The 25,144-nt window shown below is 47.4% G+C and overlaps 1 protein-coding gene across 1 annotated transcript in view; it reads left to right on the top strand.

Moving 5' to 3' along the window:
• The first annotated feature begins 2,845 nt into the window (after window positions 1-2,845).
• The window catches only part of LOC106571517 (laminin subunit alpha-2), a 156,590-nt gene continuing 134,291 nt past the window's right edge, over window positions 2,846-25,144 (top strand). The window contains 10 exon segments of the mRNA XM_082961482.1: window positions 2,846-3,031; window positions 15,753-15,848; window positions 15,850-15,996; window positions 18,476-18,655; window positions 19,212-19,301; window positions 19,546-19,603; window positions 19,606-19,662; window positions 19,905-19,924; window positions 20,082-20,175; window positions 20,276-20,382. Of these exon segments, the coding sequence (XP_082817608.1) occupies window positions 2,846-3,031; window positions 15,753-15,848; window positions 15,850-15,996; window positions 18,476-18,655; window positions 19,212-19,301; window positions 19,546-19,603; window positions 19,606-19,662; window positions 19,905-19,924; window positions 20,082-20,175; window positions 20,276-20,382 (1,035 nt within the window).

Below are 25,144 nucleotides of genomic sequence, written 5' to 3' on the forward strand. Positions count from 1 at the left end.
ATTTATGGACATTTTTGTAGGGGTTGATCTATTTTTTTGTTAAGGCAAACACAGTCTGAAATTTCTAAATGTAAATTACAATCTTTAGAAGCCTTTTTAAAACTCAAATATACTACAAAGTTGCAAGAAAATTCTCAGCAACAAAAGAGCGATCAAATTGAGACCCAACATCTGTATTTGGGACACAATTGTCTGAACATTTATGCCTCAAATACACCTTGTGTCAGTTAAAAAGGCCAGTGTGATACCAGTGTGAGGTACTTAGCCTTACATTGACATTTTCGTAACACTCATTTTGGGGTTTCTAAAGTTGGGTCATTATCCAGTAATAATGTAAAGTATGATAATAGCTGATGATAGTACTTTCTTATTCCTTGATTGTTCCTCCCTCTGTGCCTCTGATGAGAATTTGAAATCTTGACCCCAGTACAGATCAAATAAAAAAATTAAAAATAGAATGTAGGAGGGTCTTTCTGTATTAACCTTCCATATTCAGAGCTCTGTTGTATTCTAAGGTCCCCATGTAAGTATCAGCCTCATGAAAGCAATGATTTCATGTCTCTTTAATCCTAGTCAAATGCCTTGCTTCTTTACTGATATTCACTCCTACGCTTTTAGACAACTGCTCCACTCTAATTAACAGCAAATAGTCCCTGCTGTGTTGAATGTGGTTCTGCAAATGGAGCTAGACACTGTATATTAAACAGGCTGGGTTATTGGCTTGGTGAGTGAGGAGAAACTCACAGTATAAAGATGCAGACGGACATTAACCAAATATTGCTTCCAGTTCAAGAAGTCATGGGATACGGTGTATTTTTTTGAGGTTGTACGGTACCATAATACTTTATAATCTGATCTATAACAGTTAGGCCAGTGTTATTAGACCTAGATCTTCATCGGTCGGTGAATGTCAGCGTTACTCGCGCCATAGAGTTCCTCATAGGCATCCGTAAAACTTTATTTTCTGCAGCTTGACTTGGATTTCAGATGTTCTTCACAGTTCATTTGGCCTGGACATCTGGAGGAACAGCTGGGAGCCATTTTGGAGCAATGGGCCCAGTCTTTGATATAGACTCAGTCAGTGTTCGCTTTCCATACAGATGCATAACAGAACAGGGGACAACATGAATCTCTCTCTCTCTCTCTCTCTCTCTCTCTCTCACACTCTCGCTCCTCCTCTCGCTCTCACTATCTCAGAACCAAGTACGGCTCCCTTCTATCCACTCCCCCTTGGATATTTTTCATCTACGTTCCCATTGAAACTCCTCTGAACTAACGGCCCCATACTGTATTTAATTTGAAAGCAGAAACCGTTGTGGCGGTTTATGTCTGTTTTTTTTTATGGAGTGGCAGAGATGCATCAAACACCGGCCTTGATTGTGACATGATGTCTCAGCTATTCCTACCATTGCCAGATTGGAAATCTCTACCGTTGGGGTCGTATTTCTGCCAATGCTTGACATCAACAGTTCTGTATGTATGAAGGATGCTGTCCCTCCCTCCCTCCCTCCCTCCCTCCCTCCCTCCCTCCCTCCCTCCCTCCCTCCCTCCCTCCCTCCCTCCCTCCCTCTACAGTACCATGAGCTAGGGGAGACTGTGGGTATAAACCTTATAGAACATGGCTCTACTATGTATTCTCATACCGGCTGAGTCTCATTTTCCTCTCGGTGAACTCTGAGTCAGACCTGTCACACTGGCCTGGGTCCTTGCTGTCCAGTATCTTTGGGACGTCCAACTCATGCAACTCCCCATTTGACGTGGACATTTAAATGGTTAAGGTTAGGGTTATTTAAGGGTTAAGGTTAGGGTAAGGGTTAAGGTTAGGGTTTGTGGTATGGATGTCCCAAGGCTGAGTTACCATACCCCCTACCAAACTAATCACAGTCTAGCCTCAGGATCCCCCCTCTTTTTGTTCCTCTCTCTCTCTTGCTCTCTCACATGCAAGCACACACACACACACACACACACACACACACACACACACACACACACACACACACACACACACACACACACACACACACACACACACACACACACACACACACACACACACACACACACACACACACACACACACACACTACCAGCCCTTGAACCCAGAAGTCACAGAGATCCAGCACACTACTGTATTGTATTCAGAGAGTCTCCAGAGTTTGAATAATTTCCTGTTGTAGGTCAATAGTTGGGGAGTCATTACAGAGATATCAGGTATATCATGCTGATATGAGGAAGTACAGTCTCTTACGGAACACACATGCTTGAAGGGTACACAAGGAAGAAATCAGCAGTCCAGACACCCTGTCAAGTGTGCCAATTTAAATAATGATTGTGGGCATAAACACAACTACTGTTTTAGTATCCACAGAAAATGGTGCCCCTCCTCTGCCGGGCGGCGCTCGGCGGTCGTCGTCGCCGGTCTACTAGCTGCCACCGATCTATGTTTCTGTGTTCATTGTGTTTTGTCTGTCTAAGTCCGCACCTGTTTTCGTTTCTGTCATTAGTGGGGGGGGGGTATTTAGTTTGTTCCTGTGGGTGTTGTGTGTTGTGCGGGATTATTTTTGATTGTCAGCGGGCAGTGTGGTTGTACTTTGTATGTTGCTCCAGCATTTTATTATTTGGAGTATCGATTTAAGCGGGGTTGCCCCCGTGCGTATTTTCGCCTCTTCATCTGGATTACCTGTTTCCCTTTTGGGGTTTTCTGCGATCTCTGTGTTGTTGATACACCTAGCGTGTTGAGTGCCATTAAACTTCGGCCTACTGAACTATCACATCCTGCATTTGACTCTGCTCCTTCCTCCTGCCCTACATACCCGTGACAGAATCCAGCACCACAGAAACTATTATGGAGTCAGCAGGAGCTGAAGCGCCTTCAGTAGCTGAGCAGGTGTCGCAGCACGCCAGCCTCCTCCACCGCCTGGGCTCGGCGATGGACCAAGTACTGGCCCGACTGGAGAGCTGGGAGAGAGATACCTCCCCTACCAGACCAGCTCCGGTTGCTCAGCCGGTGCCCCTACCGACACCCCCTGAAGTGGGCTCGATCGGGATTCGGATTACGCCACCGAGGGAGTTTGATAGGACGGCCGCTGGGTGTAAGGGGTTTTTGCTCCAGATAGAACTGTACCTGGCGACCGTCCGCCCCTCTCCCTCCGACGAGGAGAGAGTGAGCGTCCTCGTCTCCTGTCTTACGGGTAGAGCCCTGGAATGGGCCAACGCGGTCTGGGAGGGCCCAGACTCGGCTCGGGGTGACTACCCGGAATTCACCCATCGCTTCCGGGCGGTATTCGATCATCCCCCGGAGGGCAAGGCGGCGGGTGAACGGCTGTTCCATTTGAGACAGGGGACGAGGAGCGCTCAGGACTTCGCCCTGGAGTTCCGGACTCTCACCGCGGGATCGGGGTGGAATGAGGGGCCCTGATGGATCACTATCTCTGCAGTCTCAATGAGGATGTCCGCCGGGAGCTGGCTTGTAGGGACCACGCCATCACCCTCGACCAGCTGGTGGATTTGTCCATCAGACTGGACCACCTGCTGGCTACCCGGGGACGTTCTAGTCGGGGTCTGTTCATTCCACCTCCCAGCCCTCCTGCTCCACTGCCCATGGAGATAGGAGGAGCTGCTCCGAGGAAGACCGGAGGGGGGGGGGGGGCCTCTCCTGCACCCACTGTGGACGCAGAGGACACACTGCGGACCGGTGCTGGAGGGGTCCACCCAGGAGTCCGGAGGGCAGGCAGAGCACTACATCGACCCCCCCAGGTGAGTCAGCACCATACACACCCAGAGCCCCCTGTCGACCACATGTACACTTCCGTTTGTTTTCCCGATTTTTTTCCCCCTCACTCCCAGTATAAGGCACTAGTCGATTCAGGTGCAGCTGGGAGTTTTATGGACAGTGGGGTCGCTAATAGGTTAGGGATTCCCCTGGTTCAGCTGGACCACCCCTTCCCTGTGCACGCCCTAGATAGTCGACCGCTAGGCTCCGGCGAAGTGGGGGAGGTTACTGTGCCACTGGTTATGACGACGTTGGGGTCATGTGGAACGTATCAGCCTATACCCCATCGACTCCCCGGCGTTTCCAGTGGTACTGGGAATCCCCTGGCTAGCCACTCACAACCCTCAGATTTCGTGGAGACAGAGGGCTCTTAAGGGGTGGTCGAGGGAGTGCTCACGTAGGTGTGTAGGAGTTTCCATCGGTGCAACTACGGTGGAGAGTCCAGACCAAGTCTCTACCATGCACATTCCTTCTGAATATGCCGATTTGGCTATCGCCTTCAGTAAAATGAAGGCGACTCAATTACCACCCCATCGACAGGGGGATTGTGCTATAAACCTCCAAGCTGACACGGTCCTTCCTAAGAGCCATGTGTATCCTCTGTCTCAGGAGGAGACGGTGGCTATGGAAACATACGTCACTGAGTCCTTGAGACAGGGATACATTCGGCCATCTAAATCACCCGTCTCCTCGAGTTTCTTTTTTGTGAAGAAGAAGGAGGGAGGCCTGCGCCCGTGCATTGACTATAGAGGTCTGAATTCCATCACAGTGGGGTTCAGTTACCCACTACCTCTCATTGCTACGGCAGTGGAGTCATTCCACGGGGCGTGCTTCATCACCAAACTAGATCTCAGGAGCGTGTATAATCTGGTGCGTATCCGAGGGGGAGATGAGTGGAAAACCGCATTTAGTACCACATCTGGCCATTATGAGTACCTCGTCATGCCGTATGGGTTAAAAAATGCTCCCACTGTCTTCCAATCCTTTGTGGACGAGGTTCTCCGAGACATGCTCGGACAGGGTGTGGTGGTGTACATCGATGACATCTTGATTTACTCCGCCACCCGCGCCGAGCATGTGGCTTTGGTGCGCAGAGTGCTTGGGCGGCTGCTGGAGCATAACCTATACGTCAAGGCTGAGAAATGTGAGTTCTCCAAACAAGCCGTCTCTTTCCTAGGATATCGCATTTCCACCACAGGGGTGGTGATGGAATGTGACCGCGTTACGGCTGTGCGTAATTGGCCTACCCCTACCACGGTGAAGGAGGTGCAACAGTTTTTGGGGTTCGCCAATTATTACCGGAGGTTTATCTGGGGTTTTGGTCAGGTGGCAGCTCCCATTACCTCACTGCTGAAAGGGGGTCCGGTGCGGCTGCGGTGGTCGGCGGAGGCGGACAGGGCCTTCCGTCATCTGAAGGTTCTGTTTACTGACGCTCCGGTGCTGGCGCATCCGGATCCCTTTTTGCCATTCGTAGTGGAGATGGACGCGTCCGAGGCTGGGGTAGGAGCAGTTCTGTCGCAGCATTCGGGTGCTCCTCTGAAGCTCCGCCCCTGCGCTTTCTTTTCTAGGAAGCTAAGCCCGGCGGAGCGCAACTACGATGTGGGGGACAGGGAGTTGTTTGCCGTGGTCAAGGCTTTGACAGTGTGGCTGAGGGGGCACATCACCCTTTTCTCATCTGGACCGACCACTGTAACCTGGAGTACATCCGGGTAGCGAGGAGACTGAATCCTCGTCAAGCCAGGTGGGCTATGTTCTTTACTAGGTTCCAGTTCACCCTTTCATACATTCCGGGTTCTCGGAACCGGAAGGCCGACGCACTGTCACGTCTCTATGACACCGAGGAGAGGACCATCGATCCCGCTCCCATACTCCCTGCGTCCTGTCTAGTGGCGCCGGTAGTATGGGAGGTGGATGTGGACATCGAGCGGGCGGTTCAGTCAGAACCCACTCCGCCCCAATGTCCCGCGGGTCTGAAGTTCGTTCTGCTTGGTGTTCGCGATCGCCTGATCCGATGGGCCCACACCTTACCCTCCTCGGGTCATCCTGGGGTGGAACGGACAGTGCGAGGCCTGAAAGGGAAGTACTGGTGGCCCACCTTGGCTGAGGATGTAAGACACTATGTCTCTTCCTGTTCGGTGTGCGCCCAGTGCAAGGCTCCTAGGCACCTGCCTCGAGGGAAATTACAGCCCCTCCCCGTTCCACAGCGACCTTGGTCTCACCTCTCGGTGGATTTCCTAACGGATCTCCCGCCATCTCAGGGGAACACGACGATCCTGGTTGTTGTGGATCGGTTCTCGAAGTCCTGCCGTCTGCTCCCGTTGCCCGGTCTTCCTACGGCCCTACAGACCGCGGAGGCCCTATACACCCATGTCTTCCGGCACTACGGGGTGCCCGAGGACATCGTATCTGATCGGGGTCCCCAGTTCACTTCCAGAGTGTGGAAGTCGTTTATGGAGAGGCTGGGGGTCTCGGTTAGCCTGACCTCGGGTTTCCACCCGAAAGTAATGGGCAGGTAGAACGCATCAACCAGGATGTGGGCAGGTTTCTGCGGTCGTACTGCCAGGACCGGCCAGGGGAGTGGGCGAGGTTTGTGCCATGGGCCGAAATGGCCCAGAACTCTCAACGCCACTCCTCCACTAACCTGTCACCTTTTCAAATCGTATTAGGTTATCAGCCGGTCCTGGTGCCCTGGCAGCAGAGCCAGACGGAAGCTCCTGTGGTGGAGGAATGGGTACAGCGCTCTCAGGAGACCTAGAGTGCTGTCCAGGAGTGCCTGAAGCGGGCTATCAGGCGACAGAAGGAGAGCGCTGACCGCCGCCGCAGTGAGGCCCCCGTGTATCATCCGGGGGATAGAGTCTGGCTCTCGACCCGGAACCTGCCCCTCCGCCTGCCCTGCCGGAAGCTGGGTCCGCGATTTGTGGGGCCGTTCAAAGTCCTGAGGAGAATAAACGAGGTGTGTTATAGGTTACAACTCCCTTCACATTACCGTATTAACCCCTCGTTTCATGTGTCTCTCCTCAGGCCGGTGGTAGCTGGTCCACTGCAGGACGCTGAGGTGCGGGAGGTCCCTCCACCCCCCTGGACATCGGGGGGGCCCCGGCGTACACAGTCCGGGCCATCCTGGACTCCCGGCGTCAAGTAGGGGGCCTGCAGTACCTCGTGGACTGGGAGGGGTACGGCCCGGAGGAGAGGTGCTGGGTTCCGGTGAGGGACATTTTGGATCCCACTATGCTCCAGGAGTTCCATCGTCTCCGTCCGGACCGGCCGGCGCCTCGCCCTCCGGGTCGACCCCGAGGCCGGCGCGCTGCGGGAGCCGCGCGTCAGGGGAGGGGTACTGTCACAGTATCCACAGAAAATGGTCCGATCTATGTTTCTGTGTTCGTTGTGTTTTGTCTGTCTAAGTCCGCACCTGTTTTCATTTCTGTCATTAGTGGGGGGGGGGGGGGGGGTATTTAGTTTGTTCCTGTGGGTGTTGTGTGTTGTGCGGGATTATTTTTGATTGTCAGCGGGCAGTGTGGTTGTACTTTGTATGTTGCTCCAGCATTTTATTATTTGGAGTATCGATTTAAGCGGGGTTGCGCCCCGTGCGTATTTTCGCCTCTTCATCTGGATTACCTGTTTCCCTTTTGGGGTTTTCTGCGATCTCTGTGTTGTTGATACACCTAGCGTGTTGAGTGCCATTAAACTTTGGCCTACTGAACTATCACATCCTGCATTTGACTCTGCTCCTTCCTCCTGCCCTACATACCCGTGACAACTACTTTCATGCTATGTTTCCGCTAGGGTTCATCTCAAACTGTTCTAAGGATGGCTGCACTCTTAGTCTAAAGGCCATTTTCACTGCAACTGAGATATTGTGTTGAGCAAGAGTGCAAAGAAGTGGGCGAGTTGCTGGTAAGAAAAAATGATCCATTTTAGAAAGTGATAGCTGTAGTGTCAGTGTCCAAGAAAATATTTGTATGGAACTTTTCATTTATTTTTCATGTCAAGTAATTGACAGAGGGAATATGGAAACAAAACTAATGTTGGTGTGATTCAGTGGTACTGTTCCTCTCCTGAGAGAGCTTGAAATCCAAAACAGTTTTTTTCAGATAGTCACACAGCCATGGGGGTTACACAGAGTTCAACTACAACAACCCTCTTCTCAGCCACTTGTGCATCTCACATGATGAGTTACACATAATATCTCATAGCATTTCAAAGTCTACAGCCAGCATCTTTACAAACACTCTATCCAAACCAGACTAAACAAACGTGTATGTGTCACATAAGGCTGCCAAGTAAATTAGGCTACACTGTGGACCGGGTCTGGGAAGTTGGCTGACAAGTGGCTTTACAGTTTCAATAGGATTTACAGTGAGCCTGGTCCCAGATCTGTTGGTGCCATCTTGCCAACTCCTATGGTTATTGTCATGCCAGACAACGACCAGAGGAGTTAGCTATACAGCACTAACAGATCTGGGCCTACCTGCTGTAAATCCAGAGTGACAGTGACGTAATGGTAGTCCATGCCGTTCTTAATGCTGGGGCTCTGCCATCATCTGTTAGTCCCATCGATGGCATATTCAATCGGGTGGTGCTCTAGGAATAACAATGAGATGAAACAAAGCATTATAATTAAGGAGACAGTGTTTGAAGATAGGAGCAATGAGTTAGCGTGTGACTTGTCACTTAAGAGCTGCTGGATATCAGATGATTGAACACTCTCAATCATAGGCTACTTATTTCTGACATTTCATTGCTAGTTAGAAACCATGGAAACTGTAAGGAGCCTGCTAATGAAGAAACGTTGCTTATAGAGCATTAAATGATTAAAGTTGCCCTCTTGATTACGCAGTTTAATAGTTTTTCTACCATTTATGATGGAAATCATTAATTTAAAGCATTTCCAATTGATTCACAATAAGGAGTATGAATCTGCTTATAACATGGTCATGTTCAGGCCTATTCTTACATGGCTAATTACTCATCAGGCATGCAGTTGTAAGATGTGGATGAGGAAAATGTGGACTCAAACATTGTCTCTCCCTAATGGTGTACTAATATGGTGGGAATGTATAGTATTTCATATCAGGAGTGCCCACAATGACAAGCTAAATGTAAATTAACAAAAATGTCCTTTCAGTCAGACCTGAAATTACCAGAAAAATGAAAGTCTCATTATGGAACGGAGATAAGATAAATGATGACGAGTCCATTTCTTCTCTTTTCTTCCAGACAAGAAGACCTCTTCGCCGATAATTATTGTCTAAAAGCATTTACAGAGCAATGACCTTTCTGAGAGACTTGTGTAATCACTGAACAAGGTCTGTCTGTCTGTCTGGCCCGTCAGTCTCTCTGATATCTGTGCTGCCTGCTCCCTGGACTCTAGCCTACACTGCTTAGTTGGTTCATGGAGGCCTGAAATGCGTCCCAAATGGCACCTTATTCCCTACATAGTGCTCTACATTTGACCAGAGCCCTATGGGTCATGTTCAAAAGTAGTGCACCATAAAAGGAATAGGGAGCTATTTGGGACACAGTCAACCCCTATTTGGGACACACCTCAAATTATGGATGTACAGTTGAAGTCGGAAGTGTACATACAACTTAGCCAACTACATTTAAACTCCGTTTTTCACAATTCCTGACATTTAATCATAGTAAAAATTCCCTGTTTTAGGTCAATTAGGATCACCACTTTATTTTAAGAATGTGAAATGTCAGAATAATAGCAGAGAGCATTATTTATTTCAGCTTTTGTTTCTTTCATCACATTCCCAGTGGGTCAGAAGTTTACATGTAGCATTGCCTTTAAATTGTTTAACTTGGGTCAAACGTTTCGGGTAGCCTTCCACAAGCTTCCCACAATAAGTTGGGTGAATTTTGTCCCATTCCTCCTGACAGAGCTGGTGTAACTGAGTCAGGTTTCTAGGCCTCCTTGCACGCACACGCTTTTTCAGTTCTGCCCACAAATTTTCTATAGAATTGAGGTCAGGGCTTTGTGATGGCCACTCCAATACCTTAACTTTTGCCACAACTTTGGAAGTATGCTTGGGGTCATTGTCCATTTGGAAGACTCATTTGCGACCAAGCTTTAACTTCCTGACTGATGTCTTGAGATGTTGCTTCAATATATCCACAAAATTTCCTACCTCATGATGCCATCTATTTTGTGAAGTGCACCTGTTCCTCCTGCAGCAAAGCACCCCCACAACATGATGCTGCCACCCCCGTTCTTCACGGTTGGGATGATGTTCTTCGACTTGCAAGCCTCCCCCTTTTTCCTCCAAACATAACGATGGTCATTATGGCCAAACAGTTCTATTTTTGTTTCATCAGACCAGAGGACATTTCTCCAAAAAGTACGATCTTTGTCCCCATGTGCAGTTGCAAACCGTAGTCTGGCTTTTTATGGCGGTTTTGGAACAGTGGTTTCTTCCTTGCTGAGCGGCCTTTCAGGTTATGTCGATATAGGACTCGTTTTACTGTGGATACAGATACTTTTGCATCTTCACAAGGTCCTTTGCTGTTGTTCTGGGATTGATTTGCACTTTTCGCACCAAAGTACGTTTATCTCGAGGAGGCAGAACGCGTCTCCATCCTGAACGGTATGACTGCGTCATCCCATGGTGTTTATACTTGTGTACTATTGTTTGTACAGATGAACGTGGTACCTTCAGGCGTTGGGAAATTGCTCCCAAGGATGAACCAGACTTGTGGAGGTCTGATTTCTTTTGATTTTCCCATGACGTCAAGCAAAGAGGCACTGAGTTTGAAGGTAGGCCTTGAAATACATCCACAGGTACACCTCCATTTGACTCAAATTATGTCAATTAGCGTATCAGAAGCTTATAAAGCCATGATATCATTTTCTGGAATTTTCTGACCCACTGAAATTGTAATGCAGTGAATTATAAGTGAAATAATCTGTCTGTAAACAATTGTTGGAAAAATTACTTGTGTCATGCACAAAGTAGATATCCTAACCGACTTGCCAAAACTATTCTTAACAAGAAATGTGTGGAGTGGTTGAAAAACAAGTTTATTGACTCCAACATAAGTGTATGTAAACTTCCGACTTCAACTGTAATAAACATGTGGAATTGACCCAAATACTGCATCTGAGCGGTACAGTCTCACTGAGGGCATCAAGCATCCATAAATCATACCTGCCCATGTTTAATTAGCGATTGAAATCTGACACAAGTAGTGTCGAGGCAGCAATTTTGCAATTCTAATTTTGCCATGCTCATCTCTGTCTGGCCTGTCACCACGGTGATGGAATCACTTTAACTATACACATTGTCCCAGCTCAAACTGTTTGGCAGATTAGGGAGTTTCAAGGAGATTAGATTTAAGTAAAACAATTATGTAATGTCCCATATGACATTAAGAGTAAACAATTGCTGAGATAATAGGCCTACTTTTTGGAAATAGCTTTCCCCCTCAGCAAATCCATCTGTTCAACATTTTTTTAATATAATGGCATATTTAAGCAATAAGGCCTGAGGAGATGTGATATATGGCCAATATACCATGACTAAAGGCACAACGCAACGCGGAGTACCTGGTATATTGGTATATTGACCATATACTGTACCACAAACCCTCGAGGTGTCTTATTGCTATTATAAACTGGTTACCAACATAATTAGACCAGTAAATATATATTTTTTTTGTCATACACATGGTATATGGTCTGATATACCACAGCATTTAGCCAATCAGCAGTCAGGGCTCGAACCACCCAGTTTATAATGAGGGTTATTTACCAAGGTTCTACTATTTCACCATGAATATGGATTAATCAGTAGTTGCATGCAGTAGACATTGATTGAGAATAATTTAATTGATATCCACTGATTCCAACAGTAAACACCCAACATCCAATTTGTGTTTTGCCTTTATGGCCCTTTTTACAACAACATTTGTCACAAAGGTATTTACAGTAACCACGGCCTAGAGCCCAAAGGGCAAGCAAGCAGAAGCACAGTGGCAAGGAACAACTCCCTATTAAGTTCTGTCACTCCCTCCCTCATGGCTGGGCTAGTTTTGTCCATGGGCCTGTATGCAAAGTGTTTTCGCCATCAGTGTCCTGTAAAATGTAATCCTATTTGTGCTCCATTCAGGCACATTTCCCCGGCGGCCAGTCACTGTGCTTGCTGTCATCTCCTGCGGTAAATGAGTTTGTGCTACTGGCGCTGTTGGTGATGTGTGTGAACGTATCGTTATCGCCCGTGACATCAGCGCTCTCATTTCCCCCTCGTTATCCAGGAGCCCCTGCTGGAGTGGAAATCTGAATAATGACAGACACTGTTGGAGGTGTGTGTGTGTGTGTGTGTGTGTGTGTGTGTGTGTGTGTGTGTGTGTGTGTGTGTGTGTGTGTGTGTGTGTGTGTGTGTGTGTGTGTGTGTGTGTGTGTGTGTGTGTGTGTGTGTGTGTGTGTGTGTGTGTGTGTGTGTCTTGGCGTCTGGGCCACTTTTCGATTAGACTGTGAATTGTAGTCATTATGCCCTGTATTTTTGCCCAGTTTGACTGACGTGGTCCAATCAGTTATTAGTTGATGTTCCAAAGGCTTTAGCGCAGACTCTCCGATGGAGATCTGATCAGGAGCATAAATACTATGGAACATTTTGGTATGTTTTTGTGTCTGATAATATGAAAAAACCCAAATAAAAAATATGAAATCCACATAGACATCCTTCGATCATGCTGTATGTCTAAGTCAGAGAAAAAACGTGTTATTCATACACAGGACGTGAGCACAGAGGTCATGTTTGAATTATATTATATATGACAGCTAACTAATCACATACTCTACATGACAGATAGTTGGTATGCTATTTGTAGACATGGAGGTGTTTTGTCAGTGAGTGGCTCTGGACTTAGTTTGAAATACAAATCAGGTGTTAGCTACGTATTGTAGGGATTATTCTTTGCACCTTTGGGCACACAGAACAAACCCACACCATGGACCTCTGGCACCTCAACCTCCTGTTGAGAATGACAGTGACGCGACCTAGCTTTATCTGTAGCTAAAGCTAGCCTACATCTTTGTGGATTTAAATAAAAATGGACCTATAGTATAGATATCGCCTCAAAATTCTCTGGCATCATAGGCCTCATTTCAAAGTAATTAAAGAGATGGTTTAATGGATATTCTTTATCACTTCTGTGATAGTTGGAAAATAGTCTCCCTACGCTCAGTTATCTTCATTCTATTCTTTAGCTCGGGCAGAGTAATTTAAATGGTTGACGTTTGCAGGTTATCTATCACAGAACCAAGACCTGACCTTTCTATTTTGCTGTTTTCCAAGTTTTACTTCTACTTTACTTTACACACTACTGCTATTCCCTTGTCATGTATGCTCTAGATTCAGATTCTTTATAGCGACTGCAGATTTTTAGGAACAGCAAACCTCCTCTGACTTAATTTTTGATCAAAACAAAGAATATGTGCAAACAAACAAATATCTCCCAAATCGGCTGATTTTTGTTGTTGTTATGTTTAAAATTACCCACAACTATTTCAAAGGCTGTCAATGTGACTAATGCTTAGAGATTAGTAAGTAGGAGCAAAGAATTACAGCAAAGCAGGCGTTGACTCTATTGTCACTGATGTATCCGGGCTGGTAGCTCGAAACTAGTCCTGGCTTGGAATCCACACGGTCATGTTGTGACTCCAACACTTTTGTTTTGACCGTGGTTAACAAGTCACGCTCTGCCCTGCAAACTTAAGAGCTCTCGTTTCTCCTTCTCCCCAGACTCCACTACTCCGCTTTAATCATTACATTTACATCATTTAGCAGACGCTCTTATCCAGAGCGACTTACAAATTGGTGCAATCACCTTATGATATCCAGTGGAACAACCACTTTACAATACTACATCTATATATTTTTTGGGGGGGGGGATGGTGGGGGGGGGGTTAGAAGGATTACTTTATCCTATCCCAGGTATTTCTTAAAGAGGTGGGGTTTCAGGTGTCTCCGGAAGGTGGTGATTGACTCCACTGTCCTGGCGTCATGAGGGAGATGGTTCCACCATTGGGGTGCCAGAGCAGCGAACAGTTTTGACTGGGCTGAGCGGGAACTGTGCTTCCGCAGAGGTAGGGAGGCGAGCAGGCCAGAGGTGGATGAACGCAGTGCCCTTCTTTGGGTGTAGGGACTGATCAGAGCCTGAAGGTACGGAAGTGCCGGTCCCCTCACAGCTCCGTAGGCAAGCACCATGGTCTTGTAGCAGATGCGAGCTTCAACTGGAAGCCAGTGGAGTGTGCGGAGGAGCGGGGTGACGTGAGAGAACTTGGGAAGGTTGAACACCAGACGAGCTGCGGCGTTCTGGATGAGTTGTAGGGGTTTAATGGCACAGGCAGGGAGCCCCGCCAACAGCGAGTTGCAGTAATCCAGACGGGAGATGACAAGTGCCTGGATTAGGACCTGCGCCGCTTCCTGTGTAAGGCAGGGTCGTACTCTGCGAATGTTGGTAGAGCATGAACCTACAGGATTGGGTCACTGCCTTGATGTTAGCGGAGAACGACAGGGTGTTGTCCAAGGCTCTTAGCACTCTGGGAGGAGGACACAATGGAGTTGTCAACCGTGATGGCGAGATCATGGAACGGGCAGTCCTTCCCCGGGAGGAAGAGCAGCTCCGTCTTGCCAAGGTTCAGCTTGAAGTGGTGATCCGTCATCCACACTGATATGTCTGCCAGACATGCAGAGATGCGATTCGCCACCTGGTTATCAGAAGGGGGAAAGGAGAAGATTAATTGTGTGTCGTCTGCGTAGCAATGATAGGAGAGACCATGTGAGGATATGACAGAGCCAAGTGACTTGGTGTATAGCGAGAATAGGAGAGGGCCTAGAACTGAGCCCTGGGGGACACCAGTGGTGAGAGCACGTGGTGCAGAGACGGATTCTCGCCACGCCACCTGGTAGGAGCGACCTGTCAGGTAGGACGCACATTAAGGAAAACATCCCCCCCACCTACCCCTTACGCTGTGTGAGGACACCATCAGCCAGCCTTCCTGCTTTCCTGCTCCATCTGAATCAAGGAAACAATGAGGCTTTGTGAGATTTCCCCTGCTACCTGGACAGAATCCTATTGGGTTTCAGTGCAGGGGATGAGTACTGGGTTGAGTGGCGCTCTCTCTATTGTAAACACCGAAACGCTACACAGTTATCTACTGTAGATGAGAGGCAAACCGTGAGTCATTTTTTATGTTGATTGTGCCATGGTCGTTTATTTTTCTGAGTCGTTGGGAGACATATTAACAAGAAGAAGTCAGAGACAAAAGAGCTGTGTGTTTTGTCAAATAAGGTGGAATGTCGCCTTTCCCCTGTGCTTCTCGTTTTTCTAGAGGAGCTGTCATTTACTGCTTGATGAAATTCGCGTGTCCTTCGAGGGTACAGTACTGTATGTATTCCCATGATCCAGTCTTTTATTTCCATGATCTAGTCTTTTCAGCTATTCAGTGGTGGAGTACCTGAGGGCAGATCAGCTTTGGCTGTCTCTGAATGTACCAGGACGGAGATAAAGCATGTACATAAGTGTTTCCATTGGAAACGTAAAAGGAAGGACTCCATATTGTAGAGAATACTGTACAGGAGTGGAGACTTCATAAGGATAATCTTGACCATGCTCCCTGACAGGATTATTTATTTTACTGTCTCTGGTTTTCCTATCAAACATGACTGAGCTGACTTACACTTGTCTATGAATGTGTCAGTATCGTATTGAACGAGCAGATGTGTTTTCTTAACCTGAATATGAAACTTCTCATATGAATCTCGGGGCCAATACATTCACAGGACACAAAGGAAGGACTTTCAAAGAAAATAATAAACAATAAAAATATATTAATATATTTAAAATAAGATATAAATATTTACAAAAAAAAGTTACAAAAAAGAACACATAAAAAAATGGATGGGCTTTCAAGATTCAATTAATTATTTAAGCTAAGCTTCTGAGTTATATGTGAATTCTACTTCCCTCTAAGGTGTACCAGATAGCATATAGGATCCTGAAGGCTGCCAACTCCCCCAGGCCAGGTAACTGGGCGCTGGAGCGTTCTCTGGACGGGGTGACCTTTTCCCCCCTGGCAGTACTACACCATCACGGACACCGAGTGCCTCACTCGCTTCAACATTCTGCCCCGCACCGGACTGCCATCTTACACCCGCGACGATGAGGTCATCTGCACCTCTTTCTACTCCAAAATCCAACCCCTAGAGAATGGAGAGGTCAAGGGTCAGCATATAGCATCACTGAAAGGGCATAGGGGTCAGCAGTGGCATAACAGCTACTCTTATCTATCCTTTATTTAACTAGGCAAGTCAGTTAAGAACAAATTCTTATTTACAATGAGAGCCTATCCCTGCCAAATCCTAAACCGGACGACGCTGGGCTAATTGTGCGCTGCCATATTGGACTCCCAATCAAGGTCGGTTGTGATACAGCCCGGAATCGAACAAGGGTCTGTAGTGACGCCTCTAGATGCAATGCCTTAGACCGCTGCGCCACTTGGGAGTTACAGGGACTCATTTTTAAAGTAGATATGATTATGTTTGTTAAACACTTCCAATTGCAATCCAATTTCAATTCAAATGCACAACATACAACTTTTATTACATTTAACTGTAATATATTAGATTCACCCATGGCCCACATGAAATAAGACCACCAGCACATTTATTCACTTGCTTCAATGGAAGCCATTTGCTGCTAACATTTGATTGCCAACTACATTAGTATTTAAGTGCTGTGTTGGGGTTTAATGAAATTACATCAGTCAGCTTTGAAGTCACTCACCAGCTTCTCACATTTTGTGATTTAAGTTGTGATCAACACAGTTGCCTCTTTGGGCTAGGGGGCAGTATTTTCACATCCGGATGAAAAGTGTGCCCAAAGTAAACTGCCTGCAACTCAGGCACAGAAGCTAGGATATGCATATTATTAGTAGATTTGGATAGAAAACACTCTGAAGTTTCTACAACTGTCTGAATAATGTCTGTGAGTATAACATAACTGATTTGGCAGGCGAAACCCCGAGCACAATCCATCCAGGGAAATTAGTTTTTGAGCTCAATGTGTTTTCCATTTGTTTTCTATGGTAATCCCTTTTTAATAGAAATATGCTTGCAGTTCCTATGGCCTCCACTAGATGGCAACAGTCTTTAGAACATGGTTGATGTTTTTCCTTTGAGAAATGAAGAAGTATTCCTTTCCTTTCCATGTGTCACTCAAAGGGACTCAAGTCTTCTGGTGCGCGCGACCTGGAACGCGCTTCACTTTGTTTTCAACCTGTATTGAAAATAGTATATCCTGTCTTAAATTTTATCGATTATTTACGTTTTAGGATACCTAAGTTTGGATGAGGAACGTTGTTTGAAATGTTTGGACCAGGTTAACAGTTAACTTATTAGATACTTTGTAGTCATGTTGGGCGAGTTGAAACCGGTGTATTTCTGAATCAAACGCGCCAAATAAATGGACATTTTGGGGATATAAAGAAGGAATTTATCGAACAAAAGGACCATTTGTGATGTTTCTGTGACATTTTGAAGTGCCAACAGAAGAAAATCTTCAAAGGTAAGGCATGAATTATATAGTTATTTCTGACTTTTGTGTCGCACCTGGCTGGTTGAAATATAATTTTCATGTGTTTGTATGCGGGGTGCTGTCCTCAGAAAATCGCATGGTCTGCTTTCGCCGTAAAGCCTTTTTGAAATCTGACACTGCGGCAGGATTAACAAGAAGTGAAGCTGTATTTTGATGTATAACACTTGTGTGTTATATGAATTCTTATTATGAGTATTTCTGTTCTTGAATTTGGCGCGCTGCAATTTCACTGGATGTTGTCAAATCAATCCCGTTAACGGGATTCGAGCAGGAATGGGATATAAGGGATCTCTAAGAGGTTTTAACATTATACATCTTGTTTACAAGTTAGGCATACAGTCTAGGCACATGGCACATTTTATTACCTGGTGTGCTGGTTTCCATATTTGTTTTCATTGAGGATTTGGATAAGGAAAGCCTACCTCACACAAATAAGAATACAGAAATGCATACACACACATCAACACACGCTCACTCCACAAACAGCAACACTGCCTTGATCAGCTGTGTATCAGAGCAACTCCTTTTAATTGTGATAACTGATCGCACAGTCTGCTCTCACTGACAGTATTGAAGCAGTGCAGTCCATAATGCCACCAAACTCCCCCCCCCCCCCCCCCCCCCCAGCTCTGCTCATACAATCAGGAGCTCCTGTCAGCCAGCTCCTTTTAGATAGTGACAGAAAGCGTAAAGCGTGATCACAGCGAAATCCTAATGAGTCGTAGGCGGGTGTCAAAGCATCGCAGATCTTATATTGAAATGTCACTCTCCCCGACTTCTTCAAAAACAACCAAGCTAACCACACAGCCTTAATTAGCAACCAGACACGGTTAACCCTTCATAGCTGCAACCAAATCACTTTTTTTCTTACTAGATCCATTAATAATGTATTTTTTTCTTACCACAGCAATAGAGTGCTGTAAATGTTGTTATGGGGCTGTTTTATGGATTTGCTGAGTAGAGATTGAATTCAGTATTTGTTAAATATGTGTAGGAAAAGCTTGAATAGAGGTCACTAAAGATCTCCCTTTTCCTGTATAACTTACTAAGAATCCATACCATTCGGTGCTTTGTCTCTCACAATTTGCACCTGGGGCATAGATCCACACCTCTCTGATCAATGGAAGGCCGAGTGCCGATGACCCCTCCCCAACCTTACTGAACTTCACCTCTGCACGCTACATCCGCCTACAGTTCCAGCGAATCAGAACCCTCAACGTCAACCTCATGACCCTGGCCTTAAACGATCCCCGCGATGTCGATCCAATCGTGACCAGGCGGGTTAGAACGAAGCAACGTGTTGATGACCACGCATCACGATCACTTTCATATAGCATCATGTATTCTATCTGTGAGCCGCTACTGTATTCCTTTCTACCCAGCACCAGTGGTGAAATGGCCATGGCGGCATGTTGATTACATTGTGCTCACCAGACAGATGGGTCTTAATTAAAAATGGCTATAATTAAGAAATCTGTTCCTTTCTGAGCAACATCCACCTCATCATGTGTTGACTTTGGCCTACACAATCAGTCACCCAGTGAGCTCCTGTGTGACACATAATTACCGGACAGATTGCAGGGCTTATATTGAGCGAGGAATTTATCATTTACAAAATACTGTTCAATTTAGTCATACCAAAGGGACATAAATTATGAAATTGTGGATGAAATTATCTCTCACTCTCTCAGAAATAAACACTGAATACCAATGAGTGTCTTTGAATAAACTAGACTGTGCTGTAGCTTTGTAGAAGTAGCCAGTATATGATAGAAATATTCATGCCAGTGATCTCCATTTTTCTCAACTTGTTTTTTGTTGTTGTTTGTATTTCCAGTATTACTACTCTATCAAAGACATTTCAGTTGGAGGGATGTGTAGCTGCTATGATCATGCTAAAGCCTGTCCCCTGAACAACCAGACCAAGGTATGTCAGTCAACTTACATTCTCTATGGCCCCTTCTCTACACTGTAATCATACAGTGAGCAATATTTTCTCTCCATGGGCACAGTTCATGTACCGTTTGACAGTAATATCAAAGGGAAACAATGCTTTTTAACCTGCAGCCCTCGTGTGAAGTGTGCTCCAGTTGTCTCTTGGGTGAAAAGATCTGAGTCTCTCCTTCAGTGATGGTGACACTGCAACATGGCGTCATTTGATCCACTGTCAGAAATTCAGTTGTGAGTGTGAACACAACACGTGTGGAGAGAACTGTGACCCCTGTTGCCCCGCTACAAGCAGAAACCCTGGATGGCTGGGACCTTCCTAAATCATCACGCCTGTGAGAGTAAGACCACACAGTGATAAACTTAAGCAATAAGGCCCGACGGGTGTGGTATATGGCCAACATACCACAGCTAAGGGCTGTTCTCGATGCAGGCCTTAGCTGTGGTATATTGGCCATATACCACAAACCCCTGAGATGCCTTACTGCTATTATAAACAGGTTTCCAACCTAATTAGAGCAGTAAAAATACATTTTTGTCATAGCCGTGGTATATGCCAGACCTGTGCTGATGGCTACTACAGAACCACTGGTGTATGTACTGGTACTGTTGATCCCAGTTGACTAGGATCCAAGCAATGACTGAAGCGCATATTAGTGAATACTAAATAGCAATCTCACTTTGTATCTATAGCTTTGTATCGTGACTAGGTTTAAGAGTTTTTCCTGGCCTGAGTCTCCTGCTCCCCTGTTCCCTCCAGGTGAGTCCAGAGAGCTTAGACCCGTGTCAGCCCTGCTCCTGTGACCCAGCAGGCTCCCCAGCATGTGTCCCAGACCAGTCCCAGGCTGAAGGAGGTATGCTACTACTTAACCACCCACCACAGTTCTCCTCTATACACTGATCTAGCTGCCATATGTTTATTGCTGAAGCCTCTCCCCCTGTCTGGTCCCACAGACCTCACGGCTGGATCCTGCCACTGTAAGCAGGGTTACTGGGGACAACAGTGTGACAGGTGTGCTTTCGGCTACAGTGGCTACCCCAACTGTAACTGTAACTCCGCTGTAACTGCAGTCTAGATGGAAGCCTAAACAAGGACCCCTGCCAGCTGCCCTGTGTCTGCAAGGTAGGCCACTCTCTCCTCTTCCACCCCCATCTCTCTGGCCTTTTCTCATTAGGGCAACTCTCTCCTCTGTCTTCACTTCTCTGTTACCCGGAAACCGATGAGTGGTCGAGGAAATGTCAATTTGTATGTAGGCGAACGGAACAGTGTCTTCCCCTCCTCGATAGCCACCTTTCACCGAGGATAGTCTTCCGTATCCTACTTGAGTCCCTCGCGGAACAGTTAAAACTCTGCCACACCCCTTTTGAATCAGTTTTTGTTTTGTCTGAGGAAAAAGCATGCACATGTTTAAAAACAATAATAATCCTCCCTTCTTCCTATCTGCCCACACTACCAGAACCAATCCATTCAGTGTCAGGGGTGGACACATCAGCGCGATGCTTTATGCCTTCGTAGGGCCAACAGCTCCAAATCCCCTCAAGTTCTTCTCACTAATTGCTCCAGCATAGAATTTGACTTATAATTTTGTGTTCAAGTTGGCCGGCTACTTCCTCCACTGCTATTGTGCACACTCATGTCATACACATGTCATACCCTGGGCAAGTTTCACTCTTTCACTAGCCAATTATACCATCTCACCGCAGGGATGTCAAGGAGCACCGGTGAACTTTGCTCTCTATTGGTCTAATTATTGAGCTGGGGGGAGGATGTGCAGTCAAATATTGCATTTCGTTGTGTCTCCAGCTGAGTCAGATGCTACTGAAACTTTTCTCCCACTTAATATGAGAGAGAGAGAGAGAGAGAGAGAGGGAGAGAGAGAGAGAGAGAGAGAGGGGGGGGGGGTGTAGCCTACTCCCAAACGTGCACGTTGCTCATCACCCCAGAGCATCTGCACAACCACTCCCACCTGAGGAAGCAGACAGTAGGGATGTTTGCCAAGTCTCTAAAGGACTTGGTAGACAAACACCCCATGCCAAACTGGACAGAGGACCACCCAGAGACCACTGCACCACCAAAGACCCACAAGCACCCTCAAGGCCCCACCCAGCCTACTACCCCAGACCACCACCTCTACCAGACCAGAGAGGAAGCCCCCCGGCCCAGACCTGGCCCCCCTCCACTCCACAGGGCCCAACAGCAGGACCAGCACAGCTACGCAGAGGTCGTCGGAGGACAGGACAACCCTGTAGGATTGAGTGAGATTAAACAGCTCCTCCAATACATCTGCACTAAACTGCACTAAACGCGCACACGTGACGGAGGAAGATCGATCAGGAAATCTACCAATGGGTGCGAACGGGTAAGGGTTGTAACTTACCTCTGGGCAGGTGCCTAGGAGCCTTGCACTGGGCGCACACCAAGCAGGAGGAAACATAAACCCTCACGTCCTTAGCCAAAGTGGGCCACCAGTACTTCCCACTAAGACAGCGCACTGTCCGACCGATACCAGGATGACCAGAGGAGGGTGACGCGTGGGCCCAATAGATCAGACGGAACGTACAGACGCCCAGCTGGACACTGGAGGGGAGCGGGCTCTGTACGTAACGCCTGCTCAATGTCTGCGTTCAGCTCCTACACGACCGGCGCTACCAGGCTGGAGGCCGGGAGTATGGGAGTATGATCCTCTGTATCATACAGCCAGGACAATGCGTCTGCCTTTACACTGTCCTACAGACCAGGTTCCCAAAATGTAAACACAAAACGGGTAAAAAACATGGCCAACCTTGCCTGACGAGGATTCACTCTCCTCACTGCCCGGATGTACTCCAGGTTGCAGTGGTCAGTCCAGGTGAGAAAAGGGTGTTTAGCCCCCTCAAGCCAATGTCTGCACGCCTTCAAAGCTTTAACCACAGCCAACAGCTCCCGGTCCCCCACATCATAGTTCCGCTCCGCTGGGCTGAGTTTCTTCGAGAAGAAAGCACAGGGGTGGAGCTTCGGTGGCGTGACTGAGCGCTGAGAGAGCACGGCTCTTATCCCAGCCTCGGACACGTCTACCTCCACTATGAATGCCAAAGAAGGATCCGGATGGGCCAGCACGGGAATTGATGAGCGCCTTATGCTGGGAATGCGGGGAAAACTCAGGAAAAGTAACGTTCAAAAACATGTGGGCAACAGAGAGCTCTGGGTGAGCATTGAGCATGGTGCCGGCACACCTGGGGTGACGCGAGAGTGCCCTGCCTGCTGCCTCGACTCCAAGAGGAACCTCCCCAGCACCGACCAGCAGTGTACCCTCTGCGGCCACAAATGGTGCAGGAAACAGAACCTCCTCCGGTCTCCCTAAGCGCAGCACCTCCCAGCTCCATGGGCGTCGGAGCGGTGGGGCTGGGGGATGGAACCGACAGATCCCGATCTGGACGTCCGCGGGTAGGCAGCAGGTTATCCAACCGAATGGACAGGTCCACCAGCTGATCGAAAGTGAGGGTGGTGTCCCTGCAGGCCAACTCCCGACGGACGTCCTCGCGCAAACTGCAATGATAGTGATCGATCAGGGCCCTATCGTTCCATCCCACGCCAGCGCAAGTCCAGAGCAAACTCCTGGGCGCTCCTCGTCCCCTTCCTCAGATGTACGAAGTGGTCCAGTGCCGCATCTCCTTCTCCCCACACGGCGTTGGCCCACTCCAGGGCTCTCCCTGAGAGGCATGAGACAAGGGAGGACATCCTCTCTCGGTCCGAAGGCTCCGGGTGAACGGTTGCTAGGTAGAGCTCTAGTTGTAATAGGAAACCCTGACATTGTGCAGCCGTCCCATAATACTCCCTAGGGAGGGCCAGACAAATCCCACTGGGACCGGGTGAAAGAGGGGCAAGTAGTGGAGACCTTGGTTGCACTGGCGGAGGTGCTGGAGGACCTCCTTTTCTCTCCCAGCGATCCATAGTCTGTAGGACACGATCCATGGTGGCGCCGAGATGATGGAGCATTGCCGCTTGCTCCTGGACACGCTCCTCGACCCCAATAACAGGGGTACCTGCTCCTGCTGACTCCATGACGACTGGGGTGTGTGATTCTGTCAGGTGGTGGGTGTAGCTGGTGCATGAAGTCAGGCGCAGGAGAGCAGAGATGAGTGAACAACGCACTTTACTTGAGAAAACAGCACAAAGTAACAATACCAATGTGCGAACAATAACGGTTGCCACAAAACACGGGTGAAAACAGCACCTGGAAAAAAACTGCCGGAAACGTACCCACCTCAACAATAAACAATCACACACAAAGACATGGGGTTAAATAAACAGAGGGTTAAATACATGACCAGTAATTGGGAAATGAAAACCAGGTGTGTGAGAAACAAAGACAAAACCAATGGAAAATGAAAAGTGGATCGGCGAATGCTAGAAGATCGGCGATGTCAACCGCCAAGCACCGCCCGAACAAGGAGAGGCACCGAGTTTGGCGGAAGTCGTGACAGTTCCTCAAAAAGAACAGACATGGAAACAACCACACATTCACAGCCCAGTAAGCTGTACAACATCAGGAATTCATACAGATGGCCCCAAACAGCACAGAAGAATACCATGCACACATCCAACTCAATCATCAAGTTTTCAGACGACACTACAGTGGTAGGCTTGATTACCAACAACGACGAGACGGCCTACAGGGAGGAGTTGAGGGCCCTCGGAGTGTGGTGTCAGGAATATAACCTCGCACTCAATCTCAACAAAACAAAAGAGATGATCGTGGACTTCAGGAAACAGCAGAGGGAGCAGCCCCCTATCTACATTGACGGGACAGTAGTGGAGAGGGTGGAGAGTTTTAAGTTCCTCGGCGTACACATCATGGACGAACTGAAATGGTCCACCCACACAGACAGCGTGGTGAAGAAGGCGCAGCAGCGCCTCTTCAATCTCAGGAGGCTGAAGAAATTTGGCTTGTCACCAAAAACATTCACAAACATTTACAGATGCACAATCGAGAGCATCCTTTCGGGCTGTATCACCGCCTGGTACGGCAGCTGCTTCGCCCATAACCGGAAGGCTCTCCAGAGGGTAGTGAGGTCTGCACAACGCATCACCGGGTGCAAACTACCTGCCCTCCAGGACACCTACACCACCCGATGTCACAGGGAGGCCAAAAAGATCATCAAGGACAGCAACCACCCGAGCCACTGCCTGTTCACCCCGCTAACATCCAGAAGGCGAGGTCAGTACAGGTGCATCAAAGCTGGAACCGAGAGACTGAAAAACAGCTTCTATCTCAAGGCCATCAGACTGTTAAACAGCCATCACTAACATTGAGTGGCTGCTGCCAACATACTGACTCAACTCAAGCCACTTTAATAATGGGAAAATTGATGTAATCAGTTTATCACTTGCCACTTTATATTATTTATATTAGATAATGTTTACATAACCTACATTATTCATCTCATATGTATATACTGTACGCCATACCATGTACTGCATCTTGCCGTCTTGATGTATCACTAGCCACTTTAAACAATGCCACTTTATATAATGTTTTCATAACCTACATTACTCATCTCATATGTATATACTGTACTCTATACCTACTACTGCATCTTGCCATCCTGATGTAATGTATCACTAGCCACCTTAAACAATGCTGCTTTATATGTTTTCATACCCTACAATACTCATCTCATATGTATATACTGTACTCCATACCATCTATTACATCTTGCCTATGCCGTTCGGCCATCACTCATTTATATATTTTTATGTACATATTCGTATTCATTCCTTTACACTTGTGTGTAAAAGGTAGTTGTTGTGGAATTGGTAGATTACTTGTTAGATATTACTGC

Source organism: Salmo salar, chromosome 15 (assembly GCF_965601325.2).
Source record: "Salmo salar chromosome 15, fSalSal1, whole genome shotgun sequence".
Lineage (NCBI taxonomy): Eukaryota > Metazoa > Chordata > Actinopteri > Salmoniformes > Salmonidae > Salmo > Salmo salar.